Source organism: Plecotus auritus (genome assembly GCF_963455305.1).
Source record: "Plecotus auritus genome assembly, chromosome: 7".
Lineage (NCBI taxonomy): Eukaryota > Metazoa > Chordata > Mammalia > Chiroptera > Vespertilionidae > Plecotus > Plecotus auritus.
The window spans coordinates 41,086,333-41,114,023 of record NC_137774.1 but is presented as its reverse complement, the minus strand read 5'-3'; the positions used below and the strand labels follow the sequence as shown (position 1 = coordinate 41,114,023).

The 27,691-nt window shown below is 44.3% G+C and overlaps 1 protein-coding gene across 2 annotated transcripts in view; it reads left to right on the top strand.

Annotated features, from left to right (window-relative positions):
• The first annotated feature begins 1,297 nt into the window (after positions 1-1,297).
• The window catches only part of UBE2G1 (ubiquitin conjugating enzyme E2 G1), a 112,829-nt gene continuing 86,435 nt past the window's right edge, over positions 1,298-27,691 (top strand). For both annotated transcript variants that reach the window (XR_013961140.1, XM_080679036.1), the window contains exon 1: positions 1,298-1,758. Coding sequence is in view for 1 of the 2 variants with exons in the window: in XM_080679036.1 (XP_080535162.1) it covers positions 1,713-1,758 (46 nt within the window). In the remaining variant the exon portion in view is untranslated. The remainder of the gene's footprint in view (positions 1,759-27,691) is intronic.

Here is a 27,691-nt window from a genome sequence, read left to right as displayed (position 1 = left end):
AGATACATTATGAACTATGTATTTACACTTTGATAAAATTAAAAAATTTAAAAAGAAAGAATTTTGTCCAGAAAGGAGTGTTGTTGAAATGCTTATTTTTATTTTTATGGTAAAGCTAAGGAAGCTTCAGAGCCCCTGTGAGGGCTGGATTTGTTCTGGGGGAGAGAACAAGCAAGTTGCAACCAGCAGCATTTTGGATAACCTGCCTGAAATAATTTGAACGAGAAAGGGACAGATTCCCCAAGCCTACAGTTATTTGTAATTTATTTTCTTATTCTAAATAAAGTCATTTTTGAACCTCATTAAAAAAATCCCCCCCCCCCCTAAAATTAGTCCTTCAGGTAAACTTTAGGCCTCACAAAACCTGTGTTAGTCCCTGAGGGTTGGGTGCCCAAAGGAGTTGTGATTCATTAATTGTATTTATTTGCTCCTTTTAATTCTTGTTCTAGAGGGAGAGTGAGGACAGTTTTTTACTCAGTAATTTTTATAATAAGAATTGTATTGGAACCCGCTCCTTCTTTGGCTGTTTATGGGTTTACCTTACCGGGAACTCACAGAGACTTAAAGACCTTTGATGATAGGGACAGAGCTGTATTGTGTTTCTATAATACAGGCACAATGTTAATACAACTTTTATAAATGTTTGTTGAAGAAACAGATAAATTTCAGTGTCATGAGGCATTACTTTTCCTTCTACTCCATCTCTTTATTGAGACTTTTATGCAAAGCATAAGGCTGAGGGAATGAGCAGGTAGAGCGGAGTCAAGTTGCTTTTTCCAAACCCTAGATCCCATACTTTGATTTTATAAAGTAGATGCATTTACGAATGACATTTTGAATTGGGTATATTAGATTTTGCTAATATCAACTCTCTTTACTCATAGAGATTATTTTTAATTATGTTTAAACGTTTCGTAATAAGAGGTGCAAAATATTTTGCTTATTTCAAGAATCTTTGCGCATTCTTTCTGTAGTAAAGTGGATTATCAACATGGGAAGTCTGTTCGGGGGTCTGCTTAAAATGGGGCACACCAGTACTAACGTCGGCTCTAACAATGACTAATTCGCACACCACGTGTGGAGTTAGATGGCTGTTGGACATAACCATTTCTTTTGGTCCCTTCGATCCCACAGCACCTGCTTCAACCAGAGGTGGTGTCTTGACCCTCCATGACCTCTTTGTCATGGCGTCCGCGGGGCGTCCACCGCCTGAGGCTTTGGCAGTCAGCCGGGCCTCGACCTTCCCAAGATGGCGGCAACCCGGGCGAACGCGCGTCAGGGGCGGGGCCCCGACGGCAGAGGCGGGGCAGGGAGGCACAGGGGTAGGGCTTTCGGGCAGGCCGATCCCGAAGTAGGCAGCCCCAGCGCGCCTGCGCGGAGCGGCCCTTCACGCAGTGAGGCTGTAGCGGGGGAAGGCACCGGTGGGGCCGACCCGCGGGCTGAAGGAGGGAAGCAGGCGAGCGAAATCCCAGCGCGCGCCGCGGCGTCCCGGGTTCCCTCCCCTTCCGGGCGTGAGGCTGTGAGGAGCGCTGAACCGGGCGGACTCGCACCGGCAGCGAGGCGCCGCTCCCGCCGCCCCAGTCCGGCCTCCTTTGGCTTCGGCGCTCCCGCCGTGGGGCCCGGTTTCCTCAGCACACCCAGCTCCGGCCGCCTCCGAGCCTGCCCCTGGCCCTTCGCACGCCCCGGCGCCAGCCCGGGCCCTTGGCGGGAGGATGACGGAGCTGCAGTCGGCACTGCTACTGCGAAGACAGCTGGCAGGTGAGTGAGCGGGCGGGAGGGCGGGCGGCGGGCCGCGATCGTGGCGAGCGCTGCGGCTTCCCTCCTCCTCTCCTTTCCTCCCGGGCCGGCGGCCGGACGGCTGAGGGGAGCGGCTGCTGCTGGCGAGGCCGGGTGCGGGCTCGCGAGGGTGGGGAGCCCGAGGCGCCGGTCCCGGCCGGGCGGGCGGGCACTTCTTCCCCGGCTTTCGGAGGGTGTTGGGGGCGGGGACGCGCCCCAGCCTGTGCGCTGGGACGGGGCCTGGAAAGGAGGGAGGCTGCCCCCTCCCCCACTGCTGGGTGGGACGTTGCGGGGGAGGGGCTGTGGATCTCTAGCCCAGACCCACCCTCCCAGGGGCGGGTCGCGGGCTCAGGTGTTGCCGAGGCCGCCGGACCCTTGGGGGCGGGAAGGAGCGTCTGGGCCCGCCCCGCAGCGAGTCCCTGGCTCGGGTGTCTGAGCGGCGGGTGGGCAGCGGGTGGCGAGAGTAGGCGAAGAAACTGGCCCCCGGCCGGATAGGTGAGGCGCGCAAAACTTCTGCCCGGGCAGCGCCGGGGCCGCGGAGTTGTGGCGGATAACAAAGCGCTGGCATCCGTAGCCTCGACGCTGGCGCGCGGGGTCTGAGAACCTGGCGGGGTGCGGGACGCGCCTCGCTTGCCTCCGCCTGGCACGGACTCCACTGCGCCGCCGGCGGGGGGAGGGTAGGGGCTGGCCCAGCGCGAGCCGCTCGCTGGCCGTCGCCGGGCTTTGTGCTCGGAGCGGTTCTGGCCCCTGCGCAGGCCTGTGGAATCACCAGACTGCGGCCCGCGGGCTCTAGCCGGGGAGGCGGCCGGGTGTGCCTTCCTAGAGGTGCCTGCGTCCCCCTCCCCCATTGTCCGGGCCTCCGGCCGTTTGCGGCTTCCAGGTTGACTTTTTAGGGGGTTGGCTCCTACTCTGCTAGGACTGTATGAGCGGAGCATGCGCGCTGGAGATGTACGTGTACGGAGTGTAAGGGGGGAGGCGGGCTGCAGGCTTCACAATGCCGCCCCACGTGCTGCCAGATTTAAAGAGAAATGAACCAGCAGTTACTCCTGCTGTCCAGCGCCCAGCGTGTGCCCTTTTCCGTCCAGGCGAATTTTCACCTCCCCGCTGTACAGCCCGCAGCCCGTAGCCCTCGGCAGAGGCCAGAGGCTGGAATGAAGAAATCTGTTTTTGAATTAGATTTGAGAGTTTGAGGTTAAATCACCTTTATGGCTTCTTAGGAAAAGGTTGTCAGGGGCTGTTACAGATTGTATAATTAGGTTTATTATTAGAGCATGAGCAAGCAGGTTTGGGCAAGTATTAAAGTTCTAGGTGCTCAAGGGGAGTGACTTGAAGTGAACGGAGAAGTATTGATACCTATGTTTATCTGGAAAAATTGTGAAAGAATAATTACCTTATTATATCTTATATTTTCAAACACTTTACTTTTCTGTGTAATTTTTTGTTTTGTTTTGTATGAAGGAATCTCCCTAAAAATTCTTTTATCAGAATAAGTTTTTGTTATGTAGTGGATTATTAAGCAATATGGAAATACTAAATTAGTATTAAAATAGTACTCAACTCATATAATGAGAAAGATATACACTTAAAAAGGTGTAAAAGAGTTACACAGTTAATAAGAAAGTTAGGCTAATAAGAGTGTTAGGCAGAAGCAATATTACAAGTTATTTCCTACCCATTTATGAATTAGCTATAGATTTTGATAGCCACTGGTTCAGTTGAGTACTCTTTTTTTGACAAGGTTAATCCCACATATTAATAAAACATTTCTAAAGGTCTTTATTAATGGTTGACATTTTGGTAAGGCACACTAAAATATTCTTTAAGATCAGAGGAGAGGATAATTTAGTTTGTAATTTTTCAGGCCCCATTATAAAGTTACTTAGCTGCTTTCTAAAAAATACACATTTATTAACTATTTAATATATATTTTTATTGATTTCAGAGAGGAAGGGAGAGGGAGAGAGAGATAGAATCATGGATGGGCTGCCTCCTCACGGCCCCCACTGGGGATTGAGCCTGCAACTGAGATATGCACCCTTGATGGGATTGGAACCTGGAACCCTTCAGTCCCCAGGCCACTGAGCAAACTGGCTAGGGCTTTTTTGCCTTCTTGATCAGAGTCAATGGACTATTCTTAATTTCTTATATTTTTGAGAGATTTTAATTAACATGCTCAAAATGTACAAAATAGAAGCCAAGGTGTAGTGAAATGTAAAAATATAAGTTTATTGGAAAGAGTTTATAACTACATACTAAAATAAAAGTCCTGTTGTATTTTAGTACTACATTGCTTGAACTTTGTGGTTCTTCAGATATTTAAAAACAGGAAAGAATGGTAACCTGTAATCTCTTGAAATCTTTTAGCCTGCACTTTTGAAAGGCATTATAAGAAGTGCTTTAGAAATCTTGAAATGTATTGAATTTAGTAGACATACAAACCTGTAAGCTATTCTAGCTGCTAGAATTTCAGAAACTAACAGCAGTGGCCAACAATGGTTACTTTTATTGAGCCCCTAGTCTGCTAGTCCTTATATAGGATTTTATTTCATTACTTAAGGGGAGAATTTATTGTGTGTTTTGTAGGTAACTTTAATGAAGAAGCTAGTTACTTTAAGAGTTGAACAGAATGATTCTTTGGGTTGCCATTTCCACCTCAGCTCTACTGACTTTTTGGGTGGATTATTGTTGTGTGGTTCTATACTTGCATGATAGAATGTTCAGCAACATTCTTGGCCTCCATCCACTAGATGCCAGTAGTACACCCCCTCAGTTGTGACAGCCCAAAATGTTGCCAAGTGTCCCCCAAGGGACAGAATCATCCCAGACTGAGAAATTACTGGTTTAAGGTATTTTAGTTAAGACCATTTGGCTATTGTAAAGAATAAGAACACCTTTACAGATTCCTGAAATCTGATAGGTTGTGTATTTCTTTGTGGATATTATTGGACTATGACTTTATTCCTTTGCGAATTCTGCAGTGGCAGTTTAGCTTTTGCAGTGCATTATGCTAAACACTAAGAAATCCCACAGCACAAGAGATAAATTTAAGCATTCTTAAAAAGTTATTATAAGCACTGAATAAAAATACGAAAAGTACAAGAAGGTATAGTCTTTCCATCCTGACCTCCAATTCTTTGCTTGGAAACAACCATCATTGATAATTTCTTGTGTGTCTTGTCTTTTCAGAAAGATTCTTATATATGTTTATATGGGCTAATGTTTACCGAGGACTGACAGTTACTAGGAGCTGAGTGCTTTACACATACTATTTTATCTTCCCAATAAGGAATAGAGGCTTAGAGAGGTTAAGTAACTTGCCCAAGGTTACAAAGGTAAGTAAGTGGTGTTTCTAGATTCATATTCAGTTTCATATTCGAGAAACTTTGATTTTTTTAATTTGTATTTTTTACAAAGTTTCTCTTGTTTTTGTGTTATTTTTTCATTTTTAAATTATTATTTTTAATTCTCACCTGAGGATATTTTCCCATTGATTTCTAGAGAGAGTGGAAGAGAGAGGGAAAGACAGAAATACCAATGAGAGAGGAACACATGGATGGTTGCTTCCTGCATGTGCCCTGACCAGAATCGAACCTGGGACCCTTTGGTCTGTAGTCTGACACTCTATCCACTGAGCCAAACCGGGTAGGGCGAGACTTTGATGTTTTTAATTGGCAATATTGCCTCCCAGGGAATCCTATCTAATAAAGAGGGAATATGCTAATTGACTGCCCTGCCCTGAAAGATGGCAGCACCCACAGCCAATAAGGAGGGAATATGCTAATTACTGCCACGTTTTCAAATATGGCGGCACCCAGTCCTCTCAGCCCTGCCGGGGCGGCAGGCGTGCGGCAGGGCCTGGCCTGCTGCCTGCTTCTGGAGTCCCCCAGTCCCCTCAGCCCCACAACTGCCCAGGGCCGGCCTGAGATGCAGACAAGCCTCGGATGGTGGCTGCCTAGCCGCCCAGGGCCAGCCCCAGGCACAGGCAAACCTTGGCTGGCGGCTGCCCAGCTGTGGAGGGCTGCCTGAGGCTCAGGTAACCAGGGCCACCCGAGGCTTGCTCTGGCGGCAGCGGCAGCAGCCGAGGTGTGATGGGGGCGTCGCCTTCCCCTGATCACCGGGTTGCCTCCTGCCCCTGAGGGTTCCTGGACTGTGAGAGGGGGCAGGCCTGGCTGAGGGAACCCCCACCCCCCCCCCCCCGCTCCCCGGTGCATGAATTTTCATGCACTGGGCCTCTAGTCTATAATAATAAAAGTGTAATATGCTAATTAGACTGGACGACCTTCCAGATAAAGCTGGGGCTGCAAGGGAAGCCCAGGTCCCAGGTGCCAGAGGGAAGCAGGTGCTGGCAGCTGGGGGAAGGAAGGCCTACTCTTGCATGAATTTCATGCATCTGGCCTCTAGTAATAACACAATAGGGTTTTATACACTTAAATATTCAAAGCTGGTGTTTCTCAGTAGTTGAGCATGGACCAATAAACCAGAAGGTCGTGCATGGTTGATTCCCCTTCAGGGTTTGATCCCCAGTAGGGGGCGTAGAGGAGGCAGCCCATCAATAATTCTCATCATTGATGTTTCTATCTCCCTCTCCCTTCCTCTCTGAAATCAATGAAAATATATTTAAAAATAAAACAAAACAAACTCAAAACAAAGTTTATCTAGTAACTCAAAAAATGAGAAAACATCTTAATAAAATTTATTGCATTAAAATCTAAGTGATATTCTTGAGGTAATCATAAAAAGATACGTTAGCTGTTGTCAACTTAAGACCAACATTCTGCAGAATCAAGGAAAATATCTAGAACTAGGAAGAATCTATTTATGCAATACAATGAAATAATTGAGCATCTTTTACTTAGAAATTTTAATTGCATATATTAATAATCTGGAAAATTCCCTAAATTTTATCTCCTTGGCTACCCATATAAGTAGGTTCCTTCCTTTCTTTCTTTCTCTCTTTCTTTCTTTCTTTCTTTCTTTCTTTCTTTCTTTCTTTCTTTCTTTCTTTTTAATTTTTTTGTAAGTAGGTTGTTTTGATTAGTGAGTCATGTGTGTTCATAGACATAATGTGCAATAAAAATCACTTGGAAGTTTGTTAAAAATACAGATTCCTGCCCTTATTTCCACTATCTATATGTCTTGTTGGGGGCCCAAGAAAACCTAATTTTTACAGCAGCTCTTTGGGTGCTGTGAAGCAGGTGTTCTGAACTATGCTGCAATAATAGGTACCCAATCAAGACGACCTGCAGGTAGCCCAGTTCCTAGTGTTGGTGATGTGCTATGTTTCATTAGCTCTCCTGGTGTTCATAGGATATTGAAAGAATACTCTTAAAAGGAGGAGTTAGAATGATTTGGTATTTTTTATTGGCCTTTCTAGAATATATTGGCACTCTGACATACAACTCCATTAACAATCTTAAACAAGCAGAAATAGAGTAATTGATTATTGACAGGGACACCCTAGTGATAGAAGATTCTGGGTGATGAGCCAAATATTAATAACTTTTTTTTTTAAGTTAAAAAATTTAAATATAGTTACTGATTTTAGAGATAGAGAAACATTGGTTTGCTATTCCATTTATTTATGCATTCATTGGTTGATTCTTGTATGTGCTCTGATGGGGATTGAACCCACACTTTGGTCTATTGGGGACATTGCTCCAACCATCTGAGCTACCTGGCTGGGCTAACTATTAATAATCTTAATGCTAATAATTATTGACTCATATATTTAGAAATGGAAAAGTCTAAAAGTAAATTTACATTGCATCAAACTACTAATTGCTTAACAGAGTTTGGGAATTTTTATATCCAGAAATCATTACACTATTATAGAAAGAATGCAGATACTATGTATTGTACTGAATATATTGTTAGAAAAAATGCATAGAGGAAACATTGTGGTTGAGGGAGGGTGTAGGATGATTTACAATTCTTGTAGTAGAGGAAGCATCAAAGAATTATGTATCTGCCCTGGCCAGTTTGGATCAGTGATAAGAGCATTGGCCCTTGTACCAAAGGGTCTTGGGTTCAATTCAGGTCTAGGGCACATACCTGGGTTGCAGGTTTGATCTTTGGCTCCAGTCAGGATGCAGCATTGATGTATCTCATATCTATGTTTCTCTCTTATCTCGCTCTTGCTCTCTCACTCTCTACCCCTCCCCCCTTTTTAAAAATCAGTGGTAAAAATATCCTTGGGTGAGGATTAATGGCAACAAAATAAGAATTATGCATCTTGTATGTTGTGTTACAGAATCTAAAATAGTCTTATTTTTGTAATATATACATATATCAAATCATTATGTTGTACACCTTAAATGTACACAATGTTATATGCCATTTATATCTCAGTAAAGCTGGAAAAAAAGTCTCAATTTTTAATGAATAAGTGAACTTTCTTAACAGAGTAGATGATTTAAAGAATTATATATATTTTTTTATTTCAGAGAGGAAGGAAGAGGGAGCGAGAAATAGAAACATCAATGATGACAGAGAATCATTGATTGGCTGCCTCTGCATGCTCCCTTTTGGGGATCATGCCCTGACCTGGTGACCTCTTGTTTCCTGGGTCGAGGCGCAACTGCTGAGCTACACCTGGCTGGGCAGGAATAGGTGATTTTTAAGTTATAGTTTTTGTTCAGTGAATATTTTTGAAATACAATGAAATTTAGTTTTTTATAAATAACAGTAGTTTAATTTTCTGTAAACTACTTCAGGCTGAAACATACTTTCTACATTAGTCTTTTAAAAAAATAAGTGTTTTTTTATTTTTTTTATTTTTAGAGGAAAAGAGAAGGAGGGGAGAGGGAGACAGAGAAACATCTATGCAAGAGAGAGTCATTGATCTGTTTCCTCCCATATGCACCATGACCGGAATCCAACCTGAAACCTGGGCATGTGCCCTGACTGGGTATCGAACTGGTGACTTTTCCGTGTACAGGACAACACTCAACCAACTGAGCCACACTGACCAGGGCCTACCCTTTTATAATGGACTAGTGACTCGGTGCATGGATTTATGCACATTGAAAGGAAATTAGTTAGAAAGTGGCCGGCGGAAGCCTGGCCTTGCTCCGGAACTGAATGCTCATCCTATGTGGAAGGTCTGGGGGCTTTACATTCCTTGTTCCTAGTGTTCCTGGCCATGATCCCTTCCTCCTGTATCCCAGTTCCCTGTGATTCTTCAGGAGATTAGTCTCCCTTCCGAACCATGGCCTCATGTGCACCCAGCTAAGTGGGTCTTTTGCCACCAAAACTCCTGAGAGAGGAACTCCTTTCCCCAATGGGCCCCAGGAGACTTTCTAGCCCTCTGCTCACTGTTCCCAGGAACCTGCCCCTCAAGGCCTGTCTGAGAGTGCTTCACTCTCCATCCTTCACCCTCCCCATCCATTTCCCTCCTACTGGCGCTTCTCTTCTGCCCTGTGTATTCCACTGTTACCCCTAAATGTCTGTCTGTGCCACTAGCTTGGCCCTGGGTCTTTTATGAATACCCAAGTCTTACGATGAACTTCCTGAGCAGGTGATGTGCAACTTCTTTGCTCTTCAGGGACTGAGCCTGCCTCTCTCCTCTCTTGGGCCTATGTGCCCCTGACCAGAATCGAACCTGGGACCCTTCAGTCTGCAGGCTGACGCTCTATCCACTGAGCCAATCTGGCCAGGGCTGAAAGGAAGAATCTTTAGTGTTAGTAAAAATTTTAGTAAAAATACTAGAGGCCTAGTGCACAAAATTCATGCACTTGGTGGTGGGGGGGAGGGGAGTCCCTCAGCCTGGCCTGTGCCCTCTCACAGTCCAGGAGCCCTCGGGGGATGTCCGACTGACAGCTTAGGCCCGCCACCACTGCTGTGCTCACCAGCTGTGAGCCCGGCTTCTGGCTGAGCAGCACTCCCCCTGTGGGAGCGCACTGACAACCAGGGGGGCAGCTCCTGCATTGAGCATCTGCCTCCTGGTGGCCAGTGTGTGTCATAGCAACTAGTTGTTCTGCTGTTTGGTCGATTTGCATATTAGCCTTTTATTATATAGGATACACTCTGAAATTGAGTTATTTAAAGTTCTTTTACCTATTTGATTCTCTTAAAGCAACCTAACACTAGATTAAGAAGTTACTTCTCAAATTTATTTAGCAAGTAAATGGCAGAAATAGATATCAAACCCAGGTTACCTTATTACCAAGACTACTTTTTACACCTAAACACACTGTTAAACTCTGAGAACTCTCTGATTTTGGAAGGGAAACTACTGTTGCGCATGGCCTCACCTGATATTTTGAGTTTATCTTCTATGTTGTAAGATTCTAAAGCTAAAACATATATTTCAAGGCTTATATAGAGAGAGGTGTTACTCTGAGAACTTCCTTAATACTCTTTTATTGTAGGTAAGTAGAGGATAATATTTATCTTATGGTATTTAACAATACATAGAATGGTTTACATTGCACTCATTAGAAGTCTAGGACTTTAGGCTATGAACATCTATGGTGTGGTAGTTCCCCAGGGAAATACTGTATTTTTGATGTCTTCTCTGGTTGTTTTTATATCTCTCCCTTAGGATTATACCTTTGCTGCTGCTTCTACCCTTAGTATTTGCTTGATGGAAATAGAACAAAACTGTTGCTATCCAGCATGGTTTATGTTTAATTCTTTCAGGTGCAACAGTGGCTTGGGTGAAGGTACTGTGCCTCTTGCAGCCCTCTTCAGGGTTTAAGGTATATGGATGGTATGGCTGCTGAGGAAGCAATACCATTGTGTTAGACTTAAAAAAAACAAACACGTGTGTTTTTTAAAAAATCTTAGAGTGGAAGGGAGAGAGAGAAACATTGATGAGAGAGAAACATTGATTGGCTGCCTCCTGCACGCCCCCTACTGATGATTGAACCTGCAACTTGGGCATGTGCCCCCATTGGGAATCAAATCAGTGATCTCTTAGTTCATGGGTCGACCCTCAACCATTGAACCACACTGGCCAGGCATGTGATAGACTTAAAAAATTAAATTTTAGAACAGTTTCAGATTTATAGAAAAAATTATAAAGATAGTATAGATAATTCCTATACCCTGTATCCATTTCCTATTAATATCTTACATTAGTATGGTATGTTTATCACAACTAATGAAGCAGTATTGATCCATACTTACTCAAATTTTCATAGTTATTACCTGATGTCTATTTTTCTGTTCCAGGAGCCTATACAGGATCCCACATTGTATTTTAGTTGTCATGTCCTTTTAGTCTCTTCTGTTCTATGAGAATTTCAGTTTTCATATTTCTTGTGTCTTTTCAGTTTTGAGGAATACTGGTCAGGTATTTTATAAAACGTCCCTGAAATTGGGTTTACCAAATGTTTTTCTTATGATTAGAGTGGATTTATGGGTTTTCAGAAAGGATACTACAGAAGTGAACTACCGTTATCACATATTGGTGGTACATGATAACCACAGGACAGCACTGGTGATGTGAACCTTAATCACTTGGTTAAGGCAGTATTGTTCAGGTTTTTCCACTGTAGTTACTATTATTTCCTTTTACTAAATCCTGTCCACACTCATGTGGGGGGCTAGGTCCTACCTCCTAGTGGGGAGAATAACTATATTATTTGGAATTCTTACGTGAGGAAGATTTGTCACTCTTCCCCATTTATTTGTTAATTCAATCATCTATTCTGGGTGGACTTGTATATTTTATTTTATACTTTGGGTTTTTTATTAGGGCTCCTTAAAGAAATAGAACTAATAGGATGAATGGAGATACATATATATGTCAGTCACGTTATTGATTTGGACTGGCACGTTCAAAATCTGCAGGGTAGCTTGGCAGCCTGGAGACCTAGGGAAGAGTTGATGTTGCAGTTTAACTCTGAAGGCAATCAGCGGGTAGAACTTCCTCTTCAGAGGAGGCCAGTCTTTTTAAAATTAAGACCTTCAACTGATTGTATGAGGTCCACTCACATTATAGAAGGTAGTCTGTACTCAAAGTCTACTGATTTAAATTGTAAACTCATCTAAAAAGCACCTTCACAGATACATCTGGGATAATGCTTTTTACTTTAAAATTTATATACATACACACATATTATGTATATGTACATATATATGTGTGCATTATATATATATACATATATATATGTAGTACATACCCTGATTGAAGATCAAACCTGCAACCTGGGTCTATGCCCTGACCAGGAATAGAACCTGCCACCTTTTGGTGTACAGTACCTTGCTCCAACCAACTGAGACACATTGGCCAAGGTCTAAGATAATGTTTGACCCAATATCTGGGTACAGTGGCTTAGGCAAGATGATGCATAAAATTAAACACATTTATTTTGTTCCTTATGTCATTTATTTAGTTTCTAAATTGTTCCAGCTTTGGTCATTGAGAGTTCTTTCAGATTGGTTCATATGTCCCTTTGACACTTCCTTATTTTCTGACTAGAGGCCCGGTGCACAGATTTGTGCACCGGTGGAGTCCCTTGGCCTGGCCTGCACCCTCTCACAATCCGGGACCCCTTGGGGGATGTTGGACTGCCGGTTTCGGCCCAATCCCCGCAGGCTAGGCTGAGGTACCCCATTGGTGCATGAATCCGTGCACCAGCCCTCTAGTATGCATATAAAATCTTTGGTTAATCTCTTCCCGCCCTCCCTGCCTCCCTCTGAGATTCATCAGTCTGTTCCATGTTTCCATGCTGGTGCGTTGAGCGTCTGCCCCCTGGTGGTGAGTGCGTGTCATAGTTACTGGTCGAACGGTCACTTAGGCTTTTATATATATAGATGACTACAGGATGTATCAGACCTACCTTGCATTTTCTCTGCCCAGCCCAAGAATGGTATCTAGAAACCAAGATCTGGCATTGGAAGTGCTCGTTGCTACAAGAGTATCATTATTTTACTAGAGGCCCGGTGCACGAAATTCATGCACAGGGGGTGCTGGGGGGGCTGTCCCTGAGCCTGGCCTGCACCCTCTCCAACCTGGGACATCCCTCCTACAATCTGGGATCGCTGGCTCCTAACCGCTTGCCTGCCTGCCTGCCTGCCTGCCTGATTGCCCCTAACCGCTTCTGCCGCCAGCCTGATTGCCCCCAACCGCTCCCCTGCCAGCCCGATTGCCCCCAGCTGCCCTCCCCTGCTCCCCCGATTGCCCCCAACTGCCCTCCCCTGCTCCCCCGATCGTCCCCAACTGCCCTTCCCTGCCGGCCTGATCGCCCACAATTGCCCTCCCTTGCTGTGACCTGCCTCCTCCGTGCAAGGTGGTGGATACACCAGGACCGGCCTCCTTGGCACAGAGCGGCTGCTGGGCCCCGCCTCTGCTGTGCGCGCGGCCATCTTGTGATGACGTCACGCGCGAGGGCGCGAGGACCACCTAGGCTTTTATTAGTATAGATAGGACAGAGGTTAGCAGTGTGTATTTATACTAACCCAGGTATATACATATCTATGATGTTTCTGTGTGTCCATCTGTATATGTATTAAGCTACACTTAGGTTCATACTGATGTTTTTGACTCTAACAAAGTACCAGAGTGTTTATTCCAGCCTTTCCTTCTTATTTTTCTGTAACTTCCCCCTCTGTCAGAAGTTAATTTATTTTTATATATTTTTTAAAAATATATTTTATTGATTTTTTACAGAGAGGAAGGGAGAGGGATAGAGAGCCAGAAACATCGATGAGAGAGAAACATCGATCAGCTGCCTCCTGCACACCTCCCACTGGGGATGTGCCCGCAACCCAGGTACATGCTCTTGACCGGAATCGAACCTGGGACCCCTCAATCCACAGGCCGACACTCTATCCACTGAGCCAAACCGGTTTCAATTTATTTTTATATTTTTGTATTTTTATTGATTTCAGAGAGGGAGAGAGAGAGAGAGAAACATCAATGATGAGAGAGACTCATTGATCAGCTGCCTCCTCCACGATCCCTACTGGGGATTGAGCCTTCAACCCCGGCATGTTCTCTGACTGGAAATCGAACCAAAGTCCTGTATCCACTGCTGTAGGGCCATACAGAATAGTTATAGCACCCTAAAATTGCCTCTGTGTGTCCCCTTTGTAGTGTAGCGCTCCCCCTCCACCAATCTCTGGCAACCACTGATCAATTTTCTGTCCCTGTAGTTTTGCCTTTTCCATATGTCATAAGTAGCTTTTAGGGTGCGGCTTATTTCTCTTAGCAAAATGGATTTAAAATTCAACTATATTGCTGCATGAATTAGTAGCTTTTTCCTTTTTATCACTGAATAGTAGTCCATTGTATAGTTTCTACTGTGTACATCCCATTGTACCATATTTTGCTTGTCCATTTCCATGTGGAAGGATAATATAGTTATCTTGCTTGTTACCAGTTTTTAGTGATTATGAATAAAGCTCCTATAAACATTTGTGTATGTATTTTTGTGCGAACATAAGTTTTCAGTTCACATGGATAAGTACCTATAGTACAATTGCTGGTTTTATGGTAAGACTGTTTAACTTGATATGAAACTGCCAAATTATCTTCCAAAGTGGCTGTACCAAACATTTTATTGTAAATAGTACCATCTTAATGCATTTTCTTCATCTTAGTTTTTCACTTAATATAGTATAGACATCTTGGTATTGGTATGTAGAGACTTATTTTGTTCCTTTGAAACACCTACACAGTATTCCACTTGTATGGCTAAAACACAGTTCACTTTTTTAAAAAAACAACATGTTTTTATTGATGTTAGAAAAGGAGAGGGAGAGGGAAAGAGAAAGAGACATTCAATGTAAGAGAGAAACATCAATCAGGGACTTTCCCTGCAATCTGGGCCTGTGCCATGACTGGGAATTGAACCTGTCACTGTTTGGTGCATAGGACGACGCTCAACCAACTGAGCCACACTGGCTAGGGCCACAATCCACTTTTTATTAAAACAATTCTTCAACTTACAAAAATATTGCATATTCATGGCAAAAATGTAAATTCTATAAAAAGAGAATATATTGAAACGTTCCATCCTTTTCCATTCTCCCTCCAGAAGGGAATTTATAGTTGATGCTTATGCTTTTCAATACAATTTATATGACCCCTCTTCATTCATGAGTTTATTTAACTTTTCACTATAAAAAATGAAGAGCCCTGGACAGGTAGCTCAATTGGTTACAGCATCGTCCTGATATGGCAAGGTTGCAGGTTCTATCCCCAGTCAGGGCACATACAAGAATCAATCAATGAATGCGTAAATAAGTGGAACAACAAATTGATGTTTCTTTCTCCCTTCCACTCTGTCAAATCAATATTTAAAATAAGATGAAGAATTTAACAACATTACTTCCCTTTTTTAATTTGTATTATGTATTTGTAACTCTTCTAATGGTTGTCTTTATTACTATTAATAAAACGATTTCTCAACCTTATATAGGAGTCCTTGCTATGAAAGGTAAATAAATCAGTGCACTTACCCTTTAGTGATTTCCCCCTCTCCTGCAAATTTTGTTTTAACATTTATCTTTTTTACAACTGAAACAAGTCTTCTGTATTTGTCTAGTCTCAAAAAAAGGAAATCAGCAAACAGTATTTATTATGTTAATATGCTCATTATAATACCAAATAATGATTTTGGTACTAAAAAGGAGCTGTAATTCTTATCATTGAAACTTTTCTTATTAAAGAAGAATCTTTAAGCCTCAAAAATTTCTATCTTCACTTAGTTATTATGGCTCCTATCCAACTATCACTTCTCTCCTACCCCATGTTGTCTTCTAGTATTTCTTAACATTTATAAAGATATGTGGGTGGTAAATTTTGAGTCTTTACATATTGAAAAATGCCTTAATTTTGTCTTCAGATTTGATCATTTGGTTTTCTGGAAATTGAATTCTGGGTTGAAAATATTTTCCCATGGAACTTTGATGTCATTTTTCCATTGTTACATTATTCCTTTGTCCAGAGTTTCTCAATGAGAACACAGTGATGAAGAATGACTCATGTCAGCTCCGCAAGGGTTGTTCAGTGGTCAAGCATCAACCCATAAATCAAGAGGTCACTGGTTTGATTCCTGATCAAGGCTCATGCCCGACTCGGGCTTGATCACCAGTGTGGAGGGGGAGGTGTGCAGGAGGCAGTCTATTATTGATGATATTTCTCTTTCATTGATGCTTCTTTCTATCCCTCTCATTTCCTCTCTAAAGATTGATAAAAACAAAGGAATGACTCCTATCAGTATAATTTTGTTTCTGTGTAGATACTTTTTTGAAGTTCTAAAGGATTTTCTGTATACTTGGAGTTCTAAATTTTTACCCATGTTGTGTCTTAAGTGTAACTTTTTTTCATTCATTGTTTTAGATACTTAATGGGCTCTTATTTATTTTTATTGTTAATCCTCACCTGAGGATATTTTTTCCATTGTTTTTCAGAGAGGGAGGGAGGGAGAGAGAAGGGGGAAGGAAGGGAAGAAGGGAAGCAGAGAGAGAGAGAGAGAGAGAGAGAGACATCGATGTGAGAGAGACAAATTGGTTGTCTCCTGCATGCTCCCCATTGGGGACTGGGGAGCGGACCCACAACCCAGTTATTTGCCCTTGACCAGAAATCAAACCCAAGACCCTTTGGTGTGCCAGCTGAGGCTCTAACCATTTAGACTTACCAGCCAGGCCCTAGTGGGCTCTTTTAGACTGAAGGCTTCAGTCTGTTTTGAGCTCAGAAATTTCCATTTACTATTTTTTTTTTTTGTCATCCTTTACATTCTTCTGCATTGTCTTTGGAACCTTTACTAGTTAGGTGTTTGGACTTTTTAATCTCATTTCTTTGCTTTTTAATTTTCATATGGTCTATTTTTTGTCTTTTGTTACTATATTATGGAGATTTTCTTCCTCCTTTTTTCCATATTAGTGACTTGGTCTTCAACCATGCATGTTTTGTTATTTAGACTGGCCATTTAATTTTTCATTTTAGCAATTGTATTTTTAATTTCCAAAAACTTAGTCTCTCCCATAGAAGTCTGTTTTTAATAACACATTTACTGAGGTTTAATGTGCATACCATAAAATCTACTTGTTTTAAGTATACAGTTTATGTTTAGAGTTGTTCAACCATTAGCACAATGAAATTTCAGAACACTTCCATCACTTTAGAACGAAATCTTGTGCCCATTAGTAGTCACTCTTTCTTAGCCCCACATCCAGGCAACTACAAATCTACTTTTTGTTCCTATGAAATTGTCTTTTCTGGACATTTAATATAAATGAAATAATACAGCATGTGTTCTTTTGTGTATGGCTTCTTTCACTTAGCATGTTTTTAAGATTGACATCTGTTATAGTATATTAAATCTGTTGTTCCAACGTCATTTGTTGAAAACACTATCCTTTTCCTATTGAATCACCATGGAACTTTCATTGAAAAATCTGTTAACCAACCTGTGTATGTTTCTTTGGGTACTCTTTTATCTGTATGTCCACCTCTATGCCAATATCATAGCTACTTGATTATTGCTGTATAGTAAGTCTTGAAATCATGTAGTATAAACCTTCAAACTTGTGAGAAAGAATTATAGAGAAATTAGGTGCTTACAAAAATATTGGAAGGGCTAAAAGGGTGATTTAAGGAGAAAAATATCCAGTATGACAACCAGAGAAATATGGAACTGACTCCCCAGGAGCCTTAAAGCTAAAAGTTCAAGAACCAGAATACAGCAACTGTGATCCAGATTCACAAAGATGAGTCAAGAAGAAATCACTACACCACTTCTGTGCATATCATAGCTAGCGTAATCCTATTTAATAAAGACTGAATATGCAAATTGACCATAACTCCACGACAAAGATGGCGGCGCCCACAGCCCATAAGGAGGGAATATGCAAATTGACGTGACAAGGTGAGAGGCGGAAGGTGGCTCCGGGCCGGAACGAAGGCGGAAAGGTGGCTTTGGAAGGCCAAAGATGGCAGCCGCCCAGCTGCTCCAGGCGCCACGTGGCCATGCGGGGCAGGACGCCTGCGATGAGAGGGAGGGCGGGTGGCGAAGGGATCTACAGGAGCGGAGTGCCGCAGACTGCAGCGAAGACGAAGAAGGCAGACTCTGGCCGGAGCGAAGGCCTGGGTCCTGGGTGCCGGAGGAAAACCGGTGCTGGAAGCCAGGGGAAGGAAGGCCTATTGCACGAATCTCTTCGTGCAATGGGCCTCCAGTATGGTTATATTATCTATATGGCTTAAGAAATTAACAGTGGCCTTGCCATCTATATATATAAAACCCTAATATACAAATAGACCGAACAGCAGAACAATCAACCAACAGTCACTATGACATGCGCTTACTACCAGGGGGTGCGCATGAAACATGGCGGACGTCGGCAGCAGGTGGCAGAGTGCGGAACATGGCAGGTGTCGGCCATGACAGGATGGTGGAGCAGGTGAGCAGGGGCGCCAGACCAAGGCGGGGCACCAGTCGCTGTCATCAGGACGAGCCTCTGGTGGTTACTGGAAATTCTTTGCTCCTGTGTGCCGTGGTCCCGCTGGGCGCTCGCACCTGCTGCTGGTGCCAGCCCCACTCACACCCACTGCTGGCACCAGAGCCGCCGGTCACACCCACTGCCCCGATCACTGGGCGCTGTCAGCAGGTGAGAGTGGCAGCTGCTGGGCCTGATTGCCCCTGAGGGCTTCTCCACCTCTCCCTGCTCCTGAGGGGTGATTGGGCAGTAGCTGCTACACCAGCCGTGGGCAAACTACAGCCCGCGGGCCGGATTCGGCCCGCTTGGCTGTTCTATCTGGCCCGCGGAGCCGAAAGAGCGGAGGGTTCTCTTGCTCTCCCCTCCGCTCCTTTACTTTGAATTTATATTAGTTCACACAAACACTTCATCCATGCTTTTGTTCCGGCCCTCCGGTCCAGTTTAAGAACCCATTGTGGCCCTCGAGTCAAAAAGTTTGCCCACCCCTGAGCTACACGCACCCGCTGGTGGCACCGGTCCCGCTCGCATCTGCTGCTTGCGCTGGCCCTAATTGCTCCATGCCAACAGCAGGTGCAAGTGGGACCGGTGCCGTCAGCATGTGGGAGCAGGGTTGCCGCAGACAGGACTGGGGTTGCAGTGGGAGGGGCCGGGTGGGGGTGCGGAGGATGGGCCAAGACCCGCCCCTTTGCCCACTGCAGCCTCAAGGCCCATGGTTCCTTTCAAGTTGCACAAATTCGTCCACTGGGCCCCAGTCCTATCTAATAAAGAGGGGATATGCTAATTGACCATCATTCCATCACAAAGATGGCTGCACCCATAGCTGAGGCCAAGTTCCCATAAGGAGCCTTAACGAGCAATCAGCAGGGACCTGATTCTATGTCCTCCCCTGCCCCTGTGGGGCTTGAGAGGGGACCTCAGGCTGTGTCCCCCACCTGGCAGGGCTTGACAGGGGATCTCAGGCCATGCCCCCCACCCGGCAGGGCTTGACAGGGCATCTCAAGGTGCGCTTCCCGTCCTGGTGCTGGGCTAGGGGACCTCAGGCTGCTTCCCCCACCCCAGTGCCAGGCCGGGGGACCTCAGGCTACGCCCCCCACCCCGGCACCAGGCTGGGGGACCTCAGACCGCATCCCACCCCCGCCTGGCGGGGCTTGACAGGAGACTTCAGGCCAGGGGACCTGAGGCTGCACCCCCCTGCCTGGCTGGGCTTGACAGGGGACCTCAGGCCGTGCCCCTCACCCAGTGGGCTTGATGGGGGACCTCACGGTGCACCCCCAGTGCTGGGTCGGGGGAACTCAGGCCACGACCCCGCCCAGCGGGGTTTGACGGGGGACCTGAGGCTGCGCCACCCCGCCTGGTGGGGCTTGACCTCAGGCCGTGTCCCGCACCTGGCAGGGCTTGACGGAGGACCTCAAGGCACGCACCCCACCCCAGTCTGGGCTGGGGGACCTCAGGCCACGCCCCGTGTCCTGGCGCCGGGCCAGGGGACCTGAGGCTATGCCCCCTGCCCAGCAGGGCTTGACAAGGGTGGGACTGGCTGGGTCTGGATCTAGCCCAGGGGTGGGCAAACTTTTTGACTCGAGGGCCACAATGGGTTCTTAAACTGGACCGGAGGGCCGGAACAAAAGCATGGATGGAGTGTTTGTGTGAACTAATATAAATTCAAAGTAAAGGAACGGAGGGGAGAGCAAGAGAACCGGATAGAACAGCCGGATCCGGCCCTTGGGCCGTAGTTTTCCCAAGGCTTGATCTAGCCCAATGCGGGGTGGGGGGAGGGCAGCCGGGTCTGGGTCTCACGCGATTTTGAGGTGCATGTGGGTGGGCAGGGACTTGACTCTGGGTCCCGTGGTGAGCCCCAGACTCTTGACAGGAGGAAGGTTTTCATATACATTTTACTAATTTTCTTTCATCTCTGACACTTCTATTATAGAGAAAGGGCAAATAGCAATATTAAATTATTTCCTCTAATTAATCCCCTTTTAATGTGCACGAATTTCATGTACCAGGTCACTAGTTTAATTATAAGTTGCTTCTTTAACTTGCTGGGTGCACATTTTAACACATAGCTGTAGTTGGAGAGTATAGCAGAAAGTAACATTGCTCAAATCCAGACATTCTGTGAATGCTTTATTATTTATTTTGAAATGTTCAAGGTGGCATTTGGTTTTAACTGCCTTGGCAGTGTTTTCAGCTAAATTTGGATATCAGAAAGGAGATTAAAAAATGTCTAAGGCTAATTGGATTTTCATCAGAGGTAGTCTCGCTCTTTAGTTAAATATTTGAATGCTGACTTTAAATACTATTGGTTTTGGGAGACACTAGAGAAATTGATTTTCATAGAAAGCACATTAGGTTAGCAAGGAAGACAGTCAAATTTTTAATTGTCATAACATCTGAGAATGATATAGCAGGAGGAGATAAAGATAATTAATAGGAAGTAGCCAAATATTGGAAAAGACCAGGATATTTGTGGAAACTAAAACAGGTCCAGAATGGTTGGGGGTGGTGGTTGCCTGAGTCAGTGACCGCTATTAGCCATTTTAAGTATACATTGGGATAGTCTTCTCATTAGTCATAAGACTTCATTAGGGCTTTCGAGGATGTCTGCTCTACTCTAGGTTTACTCTAAATTGGCCACATAGAATATATGTAACTAGATGCATGGTGCATGAAAATTCATGCACTGTACGGGGGTTCCCTCAGCCCAGCCTGTCCCCTCTCACAGTCTGGGAGTCCTCAGTGGGGGAGGTGATCCAGCAATCAGGGGAAGGTGACGTCCCCATCACACCTCTGCTGCTGCCACTGCCAGCCCTGGTTACCTGAGCCTCAGGTGGCCCTGGGTGGCTGGGCAGCCGCCATCCAAGGCTTGCCTGTGCCTTGGGCTGGCCCTGGGCGGCTGAGGGGACTGGGGTACTCCAGAGGCAGGCGTGCGGAGTGGCTGGACCCACCTGAGGGCGGGCCTGGCCATGCCGTGCGTCTGCCGCCCCTGCGGGGCTAAGGGTACTGGGCGCTGCCCATCTTGTGGCTGTGGGCGCAGCCATCTTTGCGGGTGTGACAGTCAATTAACATATTCTCTCTTTCTTGGCTGCGGGCGCCACCATCTTGTGAGGACATGACAGTCAATTAGCATATTCACTCTTTATTGGCTAGGAGGATATGTCCTTGGCTAAGGCATACAGTCTTAGATTTGTTGCTACTGTGTTCAGTTCTGCCAAGATTAAATTACATATTTGAGGATTGACTAGTCTCTGTAGTCAGTCCTTCCCTGTGGGGATTTTGGATGGATGTTATAGTCTACAATCCCTTGAAATTGTATTCAAAATTGTCTGTGAATTTGTAGAGGGGGAGGGACGGATCTGTCCCTACATTGAAATTCACGTAGTTTGCTTTTTTTTTCTCCTTAATTTTATTTATTTAGAGAGAGGAAGGGAGAGAAACATTGATTTGTTGTTCCACTCATTTATGTAGTCATTAGTTGCCTCTTGTACGTGCCTTGACAGGGATGAATCCACAACCTTGGTGTATCAGGACCCTGCTCTAACCAACTGAGCTATCTGACCAGGACATGGAGTCTCATAGGGTTTTGAAGTCACCTGCCTGATGATCTCTTTAATCCTTTTGTCCTGCAACAGATTATCATTGTCTTCGGTGCCTTAAAATGCAACTGCAGACTGTAGAGTCCTGTGTACCAACCCTACATAGAGGTGTCTTGACTGACTTGTGCTTTGGGTGATATCATTGCTATCTCTACCTGTGGAGGTATGCTGTCAGTAGCAGCCCTGTGAAATTCATTTTGGGTGTTGTGAAGATGTTACATTATAGTATCCTTTTTAAGGGGACCTTCACAAGTAAATTCATTCTTGTTATCAATGCTAATACAATGGAACTATGATTCTTGAACTTAATTTGTTCTGGAAGGCTGTTCAAGGAGCAATTTGTTTGAAAACCTAAATCATTTTTGTGTCATGAGAAATAATGTAAATTGAATTAAGCCTGGGTCCCAGTGCCAGAGGGAAGCTGGTGCCTGCAGCCGAGAGAAGGAAGGGAATTTCGTGCATCAGGCCTCTAGTTTGTAAGTAAATACTTTAAAAACAAAAGAGACATGAAATGTAAATGTAAATTTACGTACACACTAGATCTTAACTTTAATGTTGAGAGTTATTGATGACTGAATATGGAGAGGAGGATTGGAGGGATGGAGGGAGACCCCTTCCATAGAAATGTTAGGTAGCTGTTCTGGGGTTCTTTCTCTCTTTTGCGTTTTTGCTCACTAGAACTTGCTTCAGGCTCATTGGGCCTCTGTGTCAATAAAAACCTATCCAGTGATGTTTGTTTTTGCCTGCATTTAACACTTGGCCTGAAGTGAAACACTGCATTGTCATTGAACAGGTTTATTGTAAGGTTTGCTACTTCTTTATCAGGGTGATATTTCTCAATAAAACTTTGCATTTCCCAAGTATTTCCTTGATTAGTGAAGTAGGAATATCCTCCTCCTCTGTAAAGAGCTCCTCTGTTACTGGTAGTTGTTTCTCCCTCTGAAGGTCTTAGAGTTCCTCCGTGGTAGGCTCAGTGTTGTGGTCTCCCACCAATTCTTCCACATCATCATCTTCCATGTCCAAGCCCATGGACTTGCCCAGAGACACAATATCCACAGTAGACACGGGCTCATCCCCAAAGCCCTCAAAATCTCTCTAAACAACAGACCCAGGCCACAACTACTTCCAGGCTGATTGCATGGTCCTGGAAGACACATCACCCCATGCTTTGTCTGTGATCCTCGACCAAGTGAGGTTATTAAAATGTTCCTTCCAGAACTCCCTGAGGGTTAAGTTAGTTTCAGAGGTCACTTCAAAAACACTCCTGAAACAGCGCCTTTGTGTAGAGTTTTTTAAAATTATAAATGACCTGCTGGCCCATGGGCTGGATGAGAGGAGTTGTGGTAGGTGGCAAGAACCTAATGGTAATGAAGCTGTACTCTTCCACCAACTCCTTCTCCAAGCCTGGAGGGTGGGCAGGAGCCTTGTCCATTACAGGAAATGCCCTGAGTGGGAATTGTTTTTCCTGAAGATATTTCTTCACACTTGGGGCAAACACTTTATGAATCCACTCAATAAAAAATTGCCTGATTACCCAAGCTTTACTCTTAGTCCTCATGTAACATTCAGCTTGTTTTTTCGTGGCATTATATTTCTTGAAAACTCACCGAGTTTTCAGAATGGTGATGAGTAAAGCCTTCAATTTAAAGTTCCCACTGGCATTCCCACACAACAATAATGTCAGCCTTTCCTTTGGCTTGTGTCCTGGCAATGACTTCTGTGTGATGGAGGTCCTTTTTGGCATTTTCTTCTAGAAGAGGCCTGTCTCATAATTGAACACTTACTGAGGAACACATCCCTTGGCCTCTACGGATTCTTGAAATTCTGTCACTAAATCAGCAGCTACTTTGTTAGAACTGGCAACCTCCTCATGCCTCACTACTCTATGAACACCACTTTTCTTAAATTTTTTTATTTTCTATTTTATTTTCAAAGCATGTATTTTTAATTTTTTTTTATAATGTACAAAGTAAATCTGTTACCAGATTGTAGATACAAAAATTTACCCATTTACATGCAATAAACATTAATATTTCAAGAAATAAAAAGATTTAAAATATAATAGTACCAAAACTGTACTAACATAGTATAATATCACAAAAGTTGTAGGAAATATTAAAAATCTGCAAATAATAGGATTACTTCTATTATATTTTAAAATAGTTTTTTCCTCTGACTCTTTTTAAAATATATTTTATTGATTTTTTTACAGCGAGGAAAGGAGAGGGATAGAGAGTTAGAAACATTGGTCAGCTGCCTCTTGCACACCCCATATTGGGGATGTGCCCACAACCAAGGTATGTGCCCTTGACTGGAATCGAACCTGGGACCCTTCAGTTCGAAGCTCTATCCACTGAGCCAATCTGGTTAGGGCTCTGGCTCTATTTTTGCTCATCAGTTTATGTTGTTCATCATATTCCATAAATGAGTGAGATCATGTGATATTTATCTTTCTCTGACTGGCTTATTATATATCCACTAGAGGCCCGGTGCATGAAAATTCATGCACTGGAGGGGGGGGTTCCCTCAGCCCGGCCTGTGCCCTCTTGCAGTCTGGGAGCCCTCAGGGGATGTCTGACTGCTGGCTTAGGCCTGCTCCCGCCACTGCCACCGCGCTCGCCAGCCATGAGCTTGGCTTCTGGCTGAGTGGCGCTCCACATGTGGGAGCCTACTGACCTCCAGGGAGCAGCTCCTGCATTGAACATCTGCCTCCTGGTGGTCAGTGCACGTCATAGTGACTGGTCGTTCCGCCGTTCGGTCGATTTGCATATTAGCCTTTATTATATAGGATGCTGTTGCAAATGGTAAGAATTCCTTCTTTTTTTTACATTGTGTAGATGTACCACAGTTGTTTTTTAAAAAAATATAATTTATTGATTTTTTTACAGAGAAGAAGGGAGAGGGATAGTGAGTTAGAGACATCGATGAGAGAGAAACATTGATCAGCTGCCTCCTGCACACTCCCCACTGGGGATTTCCGGCAACCAAGGTACATGCCCTTGACCAGAATTGAACCTGGGACCCTTCAGTCCACAGGCCGACTCTCTATCCACTGAGCCAAACCAGTCAGGGCCACAGTTTTTTTTTTGTTGTTGTTGTTTTTTTTTAATGTTTATTGATTTTTTACAGAGGGGAAAGGAGATAGTTAGAAACATCAATGAGAGAGAAACATCAATCAGCTGCCTCTTGCACATTCCCTACTGGGGGTGTGCCCGCAACCAAGATAGATGCCCTTGACTGGAATCAAGCCTGGGACCCTTCAGTCTGCAGGCCGATGCTCTATCCACTGAGCCAAACCGGTTTGGGCTGTACCACAGTTTTTTAATCCACTCATCTGCTGATGGGTACTTAGACTGTTTACAAATCTTAGCTATTGAAAGTTGTGCTGCTCTGAACATAGGGGTGCATATATCCTTTGCCACTTCTTTTAAATTTTTTATTGAACATCACCTAGCTTTAAACAAATTACTTCCAGTACTCATACCAGGGGTGTCTTTCAGGAAGTCAATATGTAGTATTTTCACTTTTTCACATTATTGCCTCAGAAATGCTATCACCGGCTTCTTTTCTACCTCTTCAGTTGCCTGTGATCATTGTTTTCGTGAGCACTTTCACAAACCTTAGCAACATCAGCACCCCTGATAGCCTCTTTATGTTTTAAAATGTGTTAATCATGGATTTTGCCATGCCATATACTCAGTAGCCAGATCAGACATGTGAACATCTCTTACCTTTTTTAAGTTCTGTCTATCGTTCTCACAACTTTCCTTTTTACTTTTATGCTCTCACTAACCTTCTTAGAACCCATGGTGACTTACTGTATGTACTTAATGATAATAAGCATCAACAAAAGCAAAAAAACCCCACAAAAGTATTCACAGCACAGTTTCCTGAGGTGTTAATGACGAGAGGTAGGTTTAGCAGTAAATTGACTCATACTCTCGAATTCTCTCCTTTGTCACCTGAGAGATGTGTGATCATACAGGTGTCAGCATGAAAGGATTGTTGGGTTGAAAATAGAAGTTTGTGCAACAACTAAGACATTTTCTGTGAAAAACTTGGTTGAGAACTGAATTGTTTGAGATGGGAGACTTTTGAGGACCAAGGTTTGACTGTAATTCTCTTTAGTCAGAAAAATAATTTTTTCAACTTTAGTGGCCTTAGTTGTGTGACTCTCTGATCATATTTCCATGTAGGCTGCTAGAAATCTTGATTACAGTGAATTAGTCATTCATAAAAAATTACGCATTAGAGCTGAAATTCTAGGCTGTTAACCTTGTGAATGTAGAGGTCTCCTATGAGAATTTTTAAGGCACTTTTATATGATCAATATTTGCTTCCGTTTAATTGTCCTTCCCTTGTTTCTCTTTTTCTCATCTGTTTATAATTTATATTTGTATTTTATGTATCTCTGTAAAGTGCTTTATACTTGTGGGCAAGATAGGATATTTATCTATTACTTATTGTTAAATTTATCTTTATTATTGAAACTAGAGGCCCAGTGCACGAAATTCATGCACAGGAGGGGGGTCCCCTCAGCCCAGCCTGCACCCTCTCCCATTCGGGACCCCTTGGGGGATGGCCGACTGCTGGTTTAGGCACAATCCTGGACCGCTGGCTCCTAATCGCTCACCTGCCTGCCTGCCTGCCTGGTCACCCCTAAATGCCCACCCCCGCCGGCCTGATTGCCCCTCACTGCCTCTGCATGCTGGCCTGATGGCCCCTAACTGCCCCCCCTGCAGGCCTGATCACCCCTAACTTACCCCCACTGCCAGGCAGGAGGCCCCCAGCTGCCCCCTCCCTGCCAGCCTGGTCACTCCTAACTTTCCCCCCTGCTGGTCTGGTAACCCCTTACTGCACCCCCCCCCCCCCCTCCGCCAGCCTGGTTGCCCACAACTGCCCTCCCCATCCCCCCACCAGCCTGGTCGCCCTACGCAGCCTGCTTGTTCAGTGGTTTGGTCATCCTTCACTAACTCCCTTGCCGGCCTGGTCATAGGCAGCCATCTTGTGAGGGTTAATTTGCATATTACCTCTTTATTATATAGGATTATTACAGATGTGTTTCCGTCCCACCCCTAATTTAATCCCTCCACTCCACTCTCCCCCCAAGATATCCTCAAGATAGATATCTAAAAACCAACACTAAACCCTCTGTGTTTAGGAATTTCCCTTTTGGGAAAAAAAAATTCTCTCCTGTTATGTGTTTCTTTTCCTATGTAAAACACACTTTTTATTTGGAGGCATTCCTTTCTCTTTCCCATCTCTGCTTAGTAAAATAAACTCATCCTTTAAGGTAAAGGATCAGTTCAAATGTTTTTGCTGCTTAAATGACTTCTCCGACACCCTATCCCTTACAAAATAGTTGTTCAAGGTTGTTGGCATTGAGAATATGTCTAGAGCAGGGCCTGGCATATTTTTAGTGAACTTTTACCCGCTTTACTCAATATTTTCTTTTTCCTTAAAGGCATTTATCATTTTTGTACTTGCTACAAGTTTTATGTGTTTGCATTTGCCCCTTTGATATTAACTGTCAATCTACTATTAATATCCTATTTCTTTTTAAAGCTTTTTAAGAAATACCTTTATTGATTTCAGAAAGAAAGGGAAAGGGAGAAAGATATAGAAACATCAGTGATGAGAGAGTCACATTGATCGGCAGCCTCATGCACACCCCACACTGTAGATCGAGCCCACAACCCAGGCTGGTGCCCTGACTGGGAATTGTACCATGTATGACCTCCTACTTCATAAGTCAATGCTCAACCACTGAGCCACACTGGCCAGGCAATATCCTATTTCTTAATCTGCATTCTCTTTCTTTTCTCCTTTTTCAGTCATGTAGTTGTATAATATTTTGTAGTGATTGTGTTAAGGCACTTGTCAGAATGGTTCATGGTAGCCGTGTGAAAGACTGGATGCTTGTAAAAGTTGAA